Raw genomic sequence first — 16,237 nt, forward strand, 5'->3', positions numbered from 1 at the left:
CTTTAATTGGAGGAAGGAAAATGAAGTTTGTAGTGGTTTCAAAGAAAGAACTCTGAGTTAGGGGATTTGAGGAGAAAATGAAAAAAAACCCAAAATTATTATTATTTTATATTATAATAATATTTTTTATTATATTATGTTAGCCACCATACAGTACATCCCTGGTTTTTGATGTAAAGTTCCGTGATTCATTGGTTGTGTATAACACCCAGTGTACCATGCGACACGTGCCCTCCTTACTACCCATCACCAGCCTATCCCCATTTCCCCACTCCCTTCCTCTCTGAAGCCCTCAGTTTGTTTCTCAGAGTCCATAGTCTCTCATGCTTCATTCCCCCTTCTGATTACCCCCCTTTTCTTTATCCCTTTCTTCCCCTACCGATCATCCTAGTTCTTATGTTCCATAGATGAGAGAAATCATATGATAATTGTCTTTCTCTGCTTGACTTATTTCACTTAGCATTATCTCCTCCAGTGCCGTCCATGTTGCAGCAAATGTTGAGAATTCGTTCTTTCTGATAGCTGAGTAATATTCCATTGTATATATGGACCACAGCTTCTTAATCCAGTCATCTGTTGAAGGGCATCTCGGCTCCTTCCATGATTTGGCTATTGTGGACAATGCAGCTATGAACATTGGGGTGCATATGGCCCTTCTCTTTACTACGTCTGTATCTTTGGGGTAAACACCCAGTAGTGCAATGGCTGGGTCATAGGGTAGTTCAATTTTTAACTTTTTAAGGGACCTCCACACTGTTTTCCAGAGTGGCTGTACCAACTTGCATTTCCACCAACAACATAGGAGGGATCTCCTTTCTCCACATCCTCTCCAACAGTTGTTGTTTCTTGCCTTGTCAATTTTTGCCATTCTAACTGGCGTAAGGTGGTATCTCAGTGTGGTTTTGATTTGAATTTCCCTGATGGCTAATGATTTTGAACATTTTTTCATGTGTCTGTTAGCCATTTGTATGTCTTCATTGGAAAAGTGTCTGTTCATATCTTCTGCCCATTTTATGATTTGTTTATTTGTTTCTTGTGTATTGAGTTTGAGAAGTTTTTTGTAGATCTTGGATACTAGTCTTTTATCTGTAGTGTCATTTGCAAATATCTTCTCCCATTCTGTGGGTTGCCTTTTAGTTTTTTTTGACTGTTTCCTTGGCTGTGCAGAAGCTTTTTATCTTGATGAAGGTCCCACAAGTTCATTTTATCTTTTGTTTCTCTTGCCTTTGGAGATGCGTCATGAAAAAGGTTGCTGTGGCCGATGTTGTAGAGGTTGCTGCCTATGCTCTCCTCTAGGATTTTGATGGATACCTGTCTCACACTGAGGTCTTTCATCCATTTGCAGTTTATCTTTGTGTATGGTGTGAGAGAGTGGTCAAGTTTCATTCTTTTGCATGTAGCTGTCCAATTTTCCCAGCACCATTTATTGAAGAGACTGTCTTTTTTCCACTGGATGTTTTTTCCTGCTTTATCAAAGATTAGTTGCCCAAAGAGCCAAGGGTCCATTTCTGGGTTCTCTAAAAACCCCAAAATTATTGATAAAAATGTGCATAAACTGGTATATCTAGACAATAGAATATCATTGAACACCAAAAGGAAATGAGCTATCAAACTATGAAAAGGTAAGGAGGAACCCTAAATGCCTATTACTAAGTGAAAGAAGCCAATGTGGAAAAGAAACAACTCTGGAGAGGGGTAAAAAGATCAGTGGTTGCTGGGGGGAGGGATGAATAGCATGGAGTATTTTTTTAGGACAGCGAAAATACTTTGTGTGTTACATTAATGGTGGATACATGTCATTTTATATTTGTCCAAACCCATAGAATGTACACCACCAAGAGTGAGCCCTAATGTAAACTTTGATTATGTCATGTCAGCTGAGGTTCATCAGTTGTAACAAATGTACTACACTAATGGGTGATATTGATAACGGGGGTGGCTGTTCAAATGTGGGGGCAAGAGATGGTGTATGGGAAATCTCTGTTCCTTTCCTTCAATTTTTCTGTAAATCTAAAACTCTCTTTCAAAAAAAAGGGAAGTCTTTAAACGAAATGTTCAAATGAGGAAAAGATTTAAATTAAATGTAGAATTAACAGATGGGTGGATGAAGGGACCAGGAACCCTTAGCGCTCAGTATTTGAATCGAAATAGCTATATGGTTTATGTGTTCAAGGAGGAGACCTGTGTTTTAAAAAAAAAAAAAAAAGGTGAGCTGAATTTTCTCTAAATAATCTGCAAAAAAAAAAAAATGCATTACAGGTAATGGTGATACTTACCAAAGCAGAAGTGGCAGTGGAAGTGGACGAGGTGAGTTCTTACTTGGTTTACCTATAAATAGTTAATAGTAATCCAAATTTCATTTTTGAAATTAAAGGTAACTGTTACTGCTTTTATACATTTTGAGGAATAGAAATATGCTCAAACTGTTTTGGAGAGATATTTAATACTCCTCAGTGTAACAGTTCCATTGTAGGAATTATATATCATAGATGTATTTGCTGAATCTATGCACAAGGGTGTTCATTGAAGCTTCATTTATAATAAATAAAAACTAAAAAGAAACTAAAATTCATCAATAAATAATGGTTTAGTAAATCATATCACCCTGAAGTGGGATACTGTGCAGATGTTGAAGATTGAAATATGTCTATGTGTATATGTTCTTATATAAAAACCGTATGTTTTTTTCTTATGAGATATTTATTTGATTTGGTATAAGGCATAAAGAAAGTTCAATACACATGATTTTGTATGAAAATTTTGTACGAAAATTTTGTATGAAAATTTTTTTTCAGAGTTATAAATATTTAAATGTCATAATATAAAAGTTAAAATGCTTTTCACACTAGGAAAATAATAAAACTTTTTTGATGTCTCTGAAAAATCCAAGTGATCATTAGTAGTCTGAGAGCATTTGAAGAGACAACTCCTTTGAACTGCCCCTGTTTACCCCCCTTGATTCTCAGATTTTTCATTATAGAAAGAGGTTCTTAATGGTTATTTAAACCATATCTACAAATGCTCAAATCTTGTTGGGTAAAGGATTTGAAGACCTGTGGACAGGGGCGCCTGGGTGGCTCAGTCGTTAAGCGTCTGCCTTTGGCTCAGGGCGTGATCCCAGCGTTCTGGGATCGGGCCCCACGTCAGGCTCATCCTCTGGGAGCCTGCTTCTTCCTCTCCCACTCCCCCTGCTTGTGTTCCCCCTCTCACTGGCTGTCTCTCTGTCAAATAAATAAATGAAATCTTTAAAAAAAAAAAATGAAGACCTGTGGACATTCAGGACAAGAAAGAGAGCTTACATGTGAAAATGTATCTAGTTAGATTTTCAAATCTAATGAAGACCTTATTATTTTTTGTGGTAGTACCGGAAAGTGGCGCAATAGAGGACTAGTTACTTAAAACCATGAAGATAGTGTATGGAAAAGAGTTAAAATGACAGGCCTGATTGCTATTCTTTGAATGTCCTGCTTACCAGATTGTTTTTTTCCTGGCATCTGGGAGATTGGATTTGGAGAGGTTTCTCACCACCCTAACTAGTTTAAGGATGGCTTACTGTGCCTGGAGTGTTTTTACAACACTGTAGTTTTAATACCAGCTTTTCTTTTGGGAGTCTGGAGTATTGGTATGTGGCAGGCAGAAAGTGGCTACATTTTCAGCCTCTAATAAAAACTGTGGGTACTGAGTCTCTAATTAGCAACATTTCCAACATGTCACAAAGTGTTGCTAGGGAAATTAAGTGTATCCTATGTGACACCAGTGGGAGAGGACTCGTGGAAGCTCGTGTCTGGTTATCTCTGGACTTTGCCCCATGCACCTTTTCCCTTTGCTGATGCTTTCTGTCATTTCACTGTAATAAATCATAGCTGTGAGTATGACTATATGGTGGGTCCTGCTGAATCATACAACTTGGGAATGGTACTGGGGATACCCGAATACAGATGGACTTTTAGTTCATTTTAGAAAATACATTTCTTTGCTGAGGAATATAGGAACTAGGAAAGGGACTGAACAGTTAAACAAAAACTGATAACATAAAACAGTATCATCTACATAAAATCAGCATTTTGAATATTAAACTTAGAATTGTTAAGGATTCTGTCTTAATTGTCTTATTTGTATGAAGGACTTTAAAGATGTCTATTTTTAGAACTTGTTCTTTTTGAAGACAAGCAATGAAAATAAAGATGTGCACAGCCTTGTTATCTTGACTAATTATCAGTATGGATTTCTTTAATTAGGTGGTTACAAAGGTTTAAATGAAGAAGTAGTAACAGGCTCTGGAAAAAGTAAGTTTTACGTTAGATAAGGTATTTGATTTTCATAGTGAAAGTTCTTAAACCCCTCAATTAAAAAAATATTTATCTTTTTTTTTGGGGTTTGATTCCCTTTAAGATTCTTGGAAGTCAGAAGCCGAAGGAGGAGAAAGTGGTGATATTCAAGGTATATTAATTTTTGTGTGAGCCACATGAACGTCTGTTGCATTTTAATAAAAATGAAAAATAAGAGCAGAGTTAACCTTTTTTTTAAATTTGAAGTGAAAACTTTAATGGTAAACAGTGGGAAGTTCTTCAGTACTTAAAATTTGATTTTCAGTTTTTGTTTTCCCTCTTACTTTTCTTCTGGTCCTTGTAATGTAAGCTCTATCTTTTATTTGAATTCTAAGGACCAAAGGTGACCTACATACCGCCTCCTCCACCTGAGGATGAGGATTCCATCTTTGCACATTATCAGACAGGCATAAACTTTGACAAATATGATACTATTCTTGTGGAAGTATCTGGACATGATGCACCACCAGCAATTCTGGTCAGTGTAATAATTATTTCTGTATTGACTGTAGCAAACTTTGTTTGTAAAATATATGGTACATTTCCGCAGGTTGATATAACAGAATACAAAAATTTCATTTTTAGCATGTAATGGTTGAGGTTAGAAATTGAGAACCATATCTACCATATACTACTCATAGAATTAATGGCTATGTTGAAAGAGTATTAAATTTCATCCCCACATTCCCAAACTAGGATGAGAACTTCATTTAAATTTAATAAAAAGGATATTTTTCCTAGGGATTGAAGATTTCTTCTTCCTAAGTATGTGAGAAAGTCTGTCTTAGGAGAATGATATTTTAAGGAGCGGGGGGCACCTCCGGTCCTCTGTTGTTAATGAGCCATTGTTACTGATCAGGATATTTATATTTTACAGGTTTTAAGGGGCCAGAAGAAAATGTTTTTAGAACTAGTGTCTATAGGGAATGCTCTTTAATTCAGTCAAGTAATAATATACAGGCTGTTGATAGTACTTTTGAGTGGGGGCATGGTAAAGTAACTTTATATATAAAGTAGAATTAACAAAAACTTGAGACTAACTCAAATGAAATATGTTTATGGAATGATCTGCATATGATGTATGGAATTTAATAATACCCTTCCCCCTTTTTTTAGACTTTTGAGGAAGCTAATCTCTGTCAGACACTGAATAACAACATTGCTAAAGCTGGTTATACTAAGCTTACTCCTGTGCAGAAATACAGTATTCCTATTATACTAGCAGGACGAGATTTGATGGCTTGTGCTCAGACAGGGTCTGGAAAGACTGTAAGTCCTTTTCCCGCGTGTATTCTGCCCCATATTCAAATTATTAATAGTTTTTGAACTTTAGTTCTTCTCAAGTAGTTTGAGTCTTTTTTGTTGGATGGAAGGTTGATGATTTCAGTGAACTGTTAAAAACACACATTTTTTTGCTTCTGAATTCTGGCTTTATTGGGGTTTTTATACTTCTGAAGAAAATTTTGAACCATTTCTAGAGTAAGTGTTGCAGTTCATGGATGTTTAATTCATTTTAAGACTGTTCACTTCCTTCTGGAAGATGGTAGTATCTAAAACAAAATGGTTGAGGGGTGCCTGGGTAGCTCAGTCAGTTAAGTGTCTGACTCTTGATTTGGGCTCAGGTCATGATCTCACAGTTGTGAGATTGAGCCCCTCATCAAGCTCTGTGCTGGGCATGGAACCTGCTTGGGTTTCTTTCTCTCCCTCTGTCTTTGCCCCTCCCCCCCCATAAAATAAAACAAAATGATTGAGGGTCAAAGCACCAGAGGTTATAAAAAGCAGAGAAAGAGAGACAATAAGTTGCATAATAAAGCTGATAAAATTTTGGAGTCAAAAGAATGAGAAATAGCAATATGTGTTGTACCTGGTCTTTAATATGAAGTAACTTCAGGTTATGCTATCTAAAAAGAACTGATGAGATCGGGTTGATCTTAGGACTTACTTCTGGGATCTGTCTGTTAAAGAGGATTCCCTGAGATGAGCCTTAAAGGCTATCCTTTCTGAATCAAGGAATTGTGGTTCATGCTATTTTAGCTTTAATCAGCCTCTGGTAGTAGAATTGAAGGGATAATAAATGAGTTGTATAATACAGCAGCCTCTAATACATAATTTTGGAGGTAGATTTTACTGTCGGATTTGCTTATTGAGAAAAGTGTAGCACAAAATTTCTCTTGCCACATTAACTTCACTAAGGGTGAGTAATCCAAATGAATGATTTCCCACTTTTTGCTCTTTGTGCACCACTTTTGTCATGCATTCATTTAGTAATGGCTAATGGCTAAATGCAGTGATTTACATCAGGTTATGTATACATTACCCTCTATAAATAAGTTAATGTCAATTATTTAGAATTCATGGGTATGCTTTTTAAATAACTGAAAGATATCTATCAAAAGTTGAAGTGTTAAAAACTCACTGAAATAAAAATTGTTTTCCTCTCTCATCTTAAATTTACCAGTAAGATGGAAGAAGAATCTAGAAGCTGTAAGGGAATAAAAATAGATTTATTTCTGCAGGGAGAAAGATGATGTATTATAAATTTGTAAATTATGTAATTCAACTTCTAGGCAGCATTTCTCTTGCCAATTTTGGCACATATGATGCGTGATGGAATAACAGCCAGTCGTTTTAAAGAGCTGCAGGAACCAGAGTGTATTATTGTAGCACCAACTCGAGAATTGATCAATCAGATCTATCTGGAAGCCAGAAAGTTTTCTTTTGGGTATGTACATCTGGAATGCCACTCAAAACAAGTTTTTCTTCAGAGATTTTTTTATTTTGGGAAGAACTCAGTTCAGTCATGTAATTAATGTATTTGATTGAAGTGTACTTTTTCATAATCTTTGTGGAATCCCTGTTTATTTTTATTTTTAAAATAAACATGCTTATTTTTAAAAAAGAAGCATACATGTTAAAAATCAGATGATAATAGAAGTAGAAAGATAAAATAGTGAACATATTGGTGGTATATTTTCTGTTAGTTTTAAATGTATGTTTAATGTACTTAGGGTGTCCCTAATAATAATCTGTTTACATATAACTTCATAATATAGAGAATGCTTATATTATAATCACCCCAATTTTTAATCATTTTTAAGATTATTTATGTGTATGTATTTATGTTTCTATTTTGGGGCATTTAGGTTGTTTCTACTTTGGGGCTACTATAAATAAAATTACAATGAACAGCTTGATAAGTAAAGTTTTTCTGTTTTAATGGTTTAAGTATTTCCATAGAGTAGGTTTTTATAAGTTTAATGTTAAAGGGTATGAACTTAAAGCTTTCACCAATATACATTTCTATCAGCAGTATATGAGAATGCCAATTTCATTATACATTTTGCCAACATTTGGTTTTGTATTATCTATTGCTGCCTAACACAGTACCTAAAACCTAGTTGCTCAAAATGGTAACTATTACCTAATAGTTACTGGGGATTAGGAATTGGGGAACAGTTTAGCTGAGTGTTTCTGGCTTGAGGTCTCTTAAGAGACTGTCGACAAGATACCAGCCAACAATTAACAGTCGTCTGAAGGCTTGACTGTGCCGCTTCCATAAGGATCTTTGGTTGTCCTTAGGAAGTGACTCTAGCTTGCTTAGAGTGATAAATGAGAAAGAGCAAGGAGGAAGCTACCATGGGTCTTTTAAAACAGTCTCAGTCACTTCTGTCCTATTGTGTTCATCACTCAGCAAGTTACTAAGTCTACCCCATACTCAGGACTAGCTATGTCATTTGCTGGAACCAGTGCAAAATGAAAGTGCAGGGTCCCTTTTTCAAAAATTATTATGAATTTTAAGTCAGCATATAGCAGAGCATTAAACCAAGCTAAGGGCTTTTCTTACCTTGGGACCCTATGTGACTGCGCAGGTTGCACATGTATGAACCCAGCCTTGCATACACGTAAGGGGAAAGAGAGTTAGGATCTTTATTTAAAGAAAGGAAGGAATATGGAAGAAATTGTGTATATATTTTAAAACCACCACAGGTATCTTCATTTTTTTCATTTATTTATTAAGATGTTGAACTGCCTTTGGAATGCTTAATAAATTTTCCTTTGTTAATTAAACAGTGCTATTTACCACTTTATCTGATTGGATCTTAGTGTTGTTTTGCAGTTTTTTTTTTTTAGAGCTTTCTATGTAGAAATTGTTAACATTTTATTTAGTTTATTAGTTTATCTTTTTAACTCCATGCTAGGCATGGAGCCCAGAGTGGGGCTTGATCTCTTGTTGAGATCAAGACCTGAGCTGAGATCAAGAGTCAGATGTTCAATCAGCTGAGCCACCCAGGCACCCCTGAATCATTTATTTTAAAATAAGAACAAAAAACTAAAGTTATTAAAAATTCATGTCAAGTTTAACAGATTTTTTTTTTTAAGATTTTATTTATTTATTTGACAGAGAGAGACAGATGCGAGAGAGGGAACACAAGCAGGGGGAGTGGGAGAGGAAGAAGCAGGCTCACAGCAGAGGAGCCTGATGTGGGGCTCGATCCCATAACGCCGGAATCACGCCCTGAGCCGAAGGCAGACGCTTAACCGCTGTGCCACCCAGGCGCCCCCAGATTTTTTTTTTTTAAAGTGGATACATATTGCTTAAGCCAGTGTTTTGTCCTAATAATCCCCATGTACTGTGTTGCTTTTAGGCTTGTAAGTCAAGTAAAAAATACTTTTTTTCCTTTTAAATATGCATGGTAAATTCAGATAATATGTATGAACAAAATGAATATTTGCACATGGAAATTTGTTGTAACATTGTGGCAGAAGACTGGAAAGTATCTAAATGTCTTCACTCAAGGACTGGTTAAGTTATGGTACACTTAGAATAGTAATGGTAATAACTAAGTTACTGAATGCTTAGCATTTGCTAAGTTAGAAGTGTTTGTTATGTATTACCTTATTTAGGCCTAGCAATAGGAGAAAACAAAGAATCTGTTTAAAGTAATGAGTTTATTTAATTAACATCAAGTCTTTGGGGTGCCTGGCTGGCTCATTCAGTAGAACATGCAACTCTTCATTTTTTTTTTTTAAGATTGATTTATCTATTTTTGAGAGAGAGAGAATCTCAAGCAGACTCCATGCTCAGTACTGTCTGATGCAGGGCTTGATCCCATGACCCATGAGATCATGACCTGGGCCAAATTATGAGTCAAAATTATGAGTCGGACACTTAATTGACTGAGCCACCCAGGAGACCCAGTCATGCAACTCTTTTTTTTTTTTTTTTAAAGATTTTATTTATTTATTCGGCAGAGATAGAGACAGCCAGCGGAGAGAGGGAACACAAGCAGGGGGAGTGGGAGAGGAAGAGGCAGGCTCATAGCAGAGGAGCCTGACGTGGGGCTCAATCCCATAACGCCGGGATTACGCCCTGAGCCAAAGGCAGACGCTTAACCGCTGTGCCACCCAGGCGCCCCCAGTCATGCAACTCTTGATCTCAGGGTCATGAGTTTGAGCCCCATGTTGGGTGTAGAGATTACTTAAGTAAATAAATAAACTTAAAAAAAAACCCATTAAATTGTCCTGTACTCTTTACCCCCCACTTATTTAATTCCTCCTCTTTAGAGTTACCCACTCCTGACAGCTTTGTATGAATTAGTGTAGAAATAGTTGGTGCACATGTATGCACTTTAATCCTCCTCTCAGCAAATGGTAGCATACTGAACTGTTGTCACTCTATTTTTTAATGGTAAATGTTGGCGATAATGCTTAATCTGGAGCTATACCCGTTTTCTTTTTATGAATGCACGGTATCCCTTTAGATGACTGGACTATAATTCGTACTTTTGTATTGTTAGACACTTAGCTTTATTTTTAGTATCAAAAGACTGAAAACTAACAGTAAATATTACTATAAAGTCATCTTTCCCCAGTTGTGGGGACATATCTAGAGGGTAAATTCATACATGTGTATTTACTGGGACAAGAGAGAAGTTTTTAAACTTTAAGAGAGATTAAAATTGTGAAAGAGCCTGTCTCACTGTATCCTTTTGAGTGCCAATTTCCCCACACCATGGCTAACATGGTATTATTACACTTCAGGAAAAATGTGTTAGTCTTCATTTGTGTTCATTTTTAAAGTAATGTTGACCTTAAAAAATGTTTAAAGGCCATTTTTATTTTTTATGAACCACTTGTTCATGTTTCTGGCCAATTTTTATGAGGTGGTGTTTGTGTTTACTATTGTTTTTGAGGAGCCCTTTATTGGATAGCCTGCAGGGGATTTTTTCATCGTTGTCATCTGCTTTTCAACTTCTTCCTAGGAAGAATTTGGTTTTTTTCAGATAGTTGAGTATTAGTTTTTTTCTTTATGGATTTCTTTTTATATCTTGTTAGAAACAAATGATACTTTTCACATAACTAGAAAATAACATGCATTTTTCTTGTTAATAGGACTTGTGTTAGAGCTGTTGTTATATATGGGGGAACCCAGTTGGGGCATTCAATTCGACAAATAGTACAAGGCTGTAATATATTATGTGCCACTCCTGGGAGACTGATGGATATCATAGGTAAAGAAAAGGTAGGCCCTAGACTGGTAATAAAATTGTGGATTGAGTAATAATTTTTTTTCTGAATGGGACAGGGAAAGAATGATGCAAAAAGATAGGGGTTTATTAGAGTTCCATTTATGTTAGGCCCCCATCAGATTCGCTGAATGCATTCTTTTTTTTTTTTTTTTTAAGATTTATTTATTTATTTTAGAGAGAGAGCACGGGGTGGGAGGGGTAGAGGGAGAGGGAAAGACAGTCTTCTTCTTTTTTTTTTTTTAAAGATTTTATTTATTTATTTGACAGAGATAGAGACAGCCAGCAAGAAGGGAACACAAGCAGGGGGAGGGGGAGAGGAAGAAGCAGGCTCCCAGCAGAGGAGCCTGACGTGGGGCTCGATCCCGTAATGCCGGGATCACGTCCTGAGCCGAAGGCAGACGCTTAACCGCTGTGCCACCCAGGCGCCCCGGAAAGACAGTCTTAAACAGACTACACTGAGGATGGGGCTCAATCCCACAATGCTGAAATCATGACCTGAGCCCAAACCAAGAGTTGGACACAACTGACTGAGCCACCCAGGAGCCATTCTCTGAATGCATTCTTACATGATTATTAAAATAATTCTAACAGGAGATAAATAGTATTTCCTATTTTGTATTTGAGAAGACAATGAGTGAGATGATGTAATTTATTTAAAATCCCTCACTTAGCTCTAATGATAGAGCTAGGGTTAGAATCTGGATCTGACTCAAGTCTATATCCCATATTCCACTATACTGGGAGAAATGGAGTAAACGCTTCTATCTAGTTTCATGTAAGTCGCGATGACATCTTTTCTTCCTGAATGAAAGCCTGATTGCATTAGCATTTGTTTCCTTTTTAAGCAAAGGAATGATGTTAACCAGGACTGTTAAATTTCTGAGTCTTTAAAAAGACATTTAGGTTTATGTACTTAATTTAGGTATTCACTTAACACATTATGTGATTTTAGTGCTTTAAGTTCATTTTGATGAACCTCATTTGCTTTTTTTAGGCTCTTCTCTAAAGGGTTTACTCAAAACATGGTCTTTCTTCATAAAGGTAGTTTTCTTTGGATACTTATGCAGACTATCCAGAGAAATTCACCTTGATTTCTCACTAAATAACTTACATGGTTGTGCCAAATTCATTTGTTTTCCTTGAAAACGTCTGCTTCTCCTTATAGTAATAAGTATTCACGCGAAAGTGACAGAAGTTTCTCAGTTGCTCCCAAGTGATTAGAGAATGGAGAATTTATTAAGAGTTTAAAGTGTTAGAGCTTTAAGTCAAGCAGAGAAAGACAGTTATCATATGGTTTCACTCATTTATGGAACATAAGAAGTAGGAAGATCGGTAGGAGAAGAAAGGGAAGAAGAAGAAGGTAAACAGAAGGGGGAATGAACCATGAGAGACTATGGACTCTGAGAAACAAACAGGGCTTCAGAGGGGAGGGAGGTGGGGGAATGGGATAGGCTGGTGACAGGTATTAAGGAGGGCACGTATTGCATAGTGCACTGGGTGTTGTACGCAAGTAATGAATCATGGAACTTTACATCAAAAACTAGGGATGTATTGTATGGTGACTAACATAACATAATAAAAAAATATATAATAAAAAAAGAATTAAGAAGTCAACAAGTCAGCATATCATCTCTCTCATGAACCCTGCTGATCTTTAAAAAACAGACATTTTCTGAGGCCAAAACAATAATTAAAATCATAAATATGTATTGCTACATCAAGTCAAACAATTGGAAAATGCAAACTCATTAAGAATATTTTAATCATCTCATTACTTCTGTGTCATAGTTGTATATAAATAATTTTATTGTTCTACAGTTTATGTGAAACATTTGAAAAGACAAAAATTAAAATCATTGAATTATTGATTGACTTATACTAAGTAATAAGGTGAAAAAAAAGTGTTAGAGCTAAATTTACAACTTATAAGACGTTTGAATATGTCATGCTGTTAGGACATTTTTCTTTCCATTAAAGAGTCTGATTTTATCAGATAATAAGATCTTCATCTGTGTAGGCCTAAATACAGTAGTCAGGAGTCACATGTGGCTATACAAATTTAAAAATGACATAAAATAAAAAAATCCGTTCTTTAGGCATACTAGCCAGGGTTCAAATACTCAATAGCTATATGTGGCTTGTGGCTAACATGTTAGTGAAAATCAAGAATTGATAATCAATATTTAAATAAACAGTACTAGTGTTATCTAAGCATAACAATTCTCATTGTTTTATGCATTGATTTCTATTCTTCATGCTTAAGAATAAGTAGTTGGAATTGTGAGGAACATTATAGTTTAATATATCAATTAGTATGCATTTTCTGCTCTAACTCTTGAAAATATTCTTAAAGATTGGTCTCAGACAAGTCAAATATTTAGTTTTGGATGAAGCTGATCGCATGCTGGATATGGGTTTTGGACCAGAAATGAAGAAGTTAATTTCCTGCCCTGGAATGCCATCAAAGGAACAGCGTCAAACCCTTATGTTTAGTGCAACTTTTCCAGAAGAAATTCAAAGGTAACATTTTTTTCTTCTTAAAAATAATTGTTTTGCACATAAACACTTTTATGAAAGGAAAAGCAATGTGAATATATTATTTTTGAGGGGTGTTTTTTACATTAAGATTTTAACATAGATAGTTTAAGAAATGGATGTATTCTTAAAAAGTTGACTGTATTTTTCATTTCATTGTTTCTTGCCCTTATCCCTGGCTTTGCATCAGTGTCACATTCTGTTAAAATGTGTATATGTGTGTGATTACATAAGTGCTTACTAAATGAAGTTATTTTTATATTTGTATCTTCAAACCAAAATTATAGAGCTTAGGAAAATTGGGCCTTTCTTAGAAAATTCATGTACTAGTTGTTGACACATATCTAATATCTTACTATATATACTATATGGATTGGTGAATTCTGAGATTAGGATGACACATCCCTTCTAGAATTGTGACTCTTCTTCCTGCTTGCTGCTTCCTTGGCCACAAGCCGCCTGAAGTGACCAGAAAGCAACTTTAGCTTGTAACTCAGTAAGACTCCTCCTGTTGACTGTGGCAGAACTTATCTCTCTTTAGGAACCAAGACCTCCAAACCTGCAGAATCTGTAGCTTAGGAGGGATGGGAAGCACAGATTTCCTATGTGGGTCACTGGGAGTGATGGTAAGGGGGCCACTCTTGCTTGCATCCCTTGGTTCTCAGACCGAATGCACCATATAAAGATTTCTGATTGAAAGTTACTGTGCCCTGTTGAATAATGTGCTATCCTTGTAAAGAAACACTTCCAAGCTGGCCTGTGAGCTGTTCTTTAAGTGGATGTTCCACTTTGTCAGGATGACAGCTTCTGAGTGTTGTGGTGAAGCAAGAGAACTAGGCTTTTGTCTCACGGAGTCGAAGAATGAATCTCACAGAAAAGGAGAGTGAGTAAAGCGATAGAATTTTAATAAGTAAGGATACAGAGAAAGCTCTCTAGAGGGAGAGGGGTCCCGAATGGGTTGCCACTGAGGGCTTTTAGTGGCAGTCTTCTATTGAGAACTGACTGGGAAACTTGCATCCTTCAGATTGTTGTGTCATCTTGGTTTTAGCAAGGGCTATTGATAGCCCTCTTAATGACTTAATTCTTTGAGGTTTGATCATTTTCTGTGATACAATGTAGCCGCCAAAGAAAAATACTCCCAATAACATCCAAGTCCAGGTGGTGTTTCCTTATACCTTGTTCAGTGTGTCTTAGCACTTCTACCTGCCAGAAATAGTCTCAGAGCCTAGCCAGGGGCCCCCTGTCTTTCCCTGCCTATACCCTACCCCTTTCCTTACTCAGTGCAGTGATACGACCTATAGATGTTATGGTTATGGGCCTGCTTCATTACTTCTTTTGCTGTGAAGTGGGTCTCCTTGTCTGATAGAGTGTCACATGGAATCAAACACGTCACAAGTCATCAGATAGTGGGGCTGGTTATCGATTTAGTTTACTTAAGAGGTGATTTAAAAAGTCTCTGTGTAAGGTTAAAAAGAGCTTTTTATTGGGGAAAATGTCTAAAAAAGCATTTGATCAGTTAGGATTTTTTTTTTGCTTATTAGTATATAAAATAATAGTTTCTTATATTAAATGGTGTCTTAAATTTGAAAAGTGTTATCTGCGTTTCCATCTTCATCTTTGGCAATTAATAGTGGGTAGGTAATTACCTACCTAAATAGCAGGTAATATCTGTTGCCTCTCTCTTTTTTGATTCACCCTGAAATAAGAAGGTATTTGGGTATTGGCCAGTCAAAATGATTGATGTGTACTCTCATCACTAATATTTGTTGAGTGCTTTTTATGAGCCATATTTGATTATAAGTCCTGGGGATATATGACAAACAAAATAGAGGCCCTGACCTTGAGTTGCTTACAGTCTTAAGTTACTGAAGACTCCTCACTTGCTTCACTCTCTGCTTTCAAATGTTACAAGTTGCCCATTATTGTGTTGAAAGTACACTTTTATAACTGTGCATGTTCACTAAACCATTGCAGCATCCATTTCTGTGGCTTATGTTTTTTTTCTGTAACTGTCCCACATTTATTACCTGTATCCCTAATCTCTTTCCTGAGCACCAGACTTGAGGATTTAACTCTTTAAGAGTACCTTCTTCAGGGCACCTGGGTGGCTCAGTCGGTTAAGTGTCTGCCTTCAGATCGGGTCATGATCTCAGGGTCCTGGGATCCAGCCCCACACTGGGCTCCCTGCTCAGCAGGGAATCTGCTTTTCCCTCTTTCTCTGTCCCTACCCCCTTCTCATGCTCTCTCAAATAAATAAATATTTTTTTTCTTTAAAGAGAGTATTTTCTTCTTAGATGAATTACGAATAACTAATGTTCATTATGTCCAAAATGGAAGCTATTCTTCAATACCTTCTTTCCTATCCAGTTTTCCTTATCGGCAGCAAGTTCTTTCTAAGCCAGAAATCCTTTGAATCCTATTGATTGCTCCCTCATACTGCTTTAACTTTCTACCTTCAAAAATACCCATTTTGGTAGTTATCTCTAGAACATTTCAAATCTGTTAGCTTCTTCTCTGTTTCCTACCTTAATTTTAAGTCCTTTTCAGTTTCCTTATGCTCATTGTTAGTGGCTTTCTAATCTGTCTTCCTGGACTCTAATCCCAATTTTGTGTTAGTAATGATTCCAAAATAAAGTCTGGGTTTTTTTTGACATTTATTCAAAATAAACCCTCCCATGTCTTCCCATCTTCACAGATTAACCGTCTTTCAAACTGTATACATGATGTAATCGTTGCTTCATCTACTGCTTTATTACTTGGAATCATATATTTTTTGTCTATTAAAAGTATTTCCTTTTGGCTGATCAGGCCAAATTCTGTCTGTCCCTCCTCATTATCTATTCT

At 36.3% G+C, this 16,237-nt stretch overlaps 1 protein-coding gene across 5 annotated transcripts in view; it reads left to right on the top strand.

Annotated features, from left to right (window-relative positions):
• The window catches only part of DDX4 (DEAD-box helicase 4), an 86,662-nt gene that overhangs the window by 56,987 nt on the left and 13,438 nt on the right, over positions 1-16,237 (top strand). For 4 of the 5 annotated variants that reach the window (XM_019808842.2, XM_019808844.2, XM_019808843.2 and 1 more), the window contains 8 exons: positions 2,260-2,307; positions 4,239-4,286; positions 4,393-4,440; positions 4,664-4,806; positions 5,445-5,597; positions 6,896-7,050; positions 10,722-10,851; positions 13,212-13,378. In XM_019808842.2, coding sequence (XP_019664401.1) covers positions 2,260-2,307; positions 4,239-4,286; positions 4,393-4,440; positions 4,664-4,806; positions 5,445-5,597; positions 6,896-7,050; positions 10,722-10,851; positions 13,212-13,378 — 892 coding nt within the window. The remainder of the gene's footprint in view (positions 1-2,259; positions 2,308-4,238; positions 4,287-4,392; positions 4,441-4,663; positions 4,807-5,444; positions 5,598-6,895; positions 7,051-10,721; positions 10,852-13,211; positions 13,379-16,237) is intronic. The other variant, XM_034656249.1, reaches the window with a different exon arrangement.

Source organism: Ailuropoda melanoleuca, chromosome 3 (genome assembly GCF_002007445.2).
Source record: "Ailuropoda melanoleuca isolate Jingjing chromosome 3, ASM200744v2, whole genome shotgun sequence".
Taxonomy (NCBI): domain Eukaryota; kingdom Metazoa; phylum Chordata; class Mammalia; order Carnivora; family Ursidae; genus Ailuropoda; species Ailuropoda melanoleuca.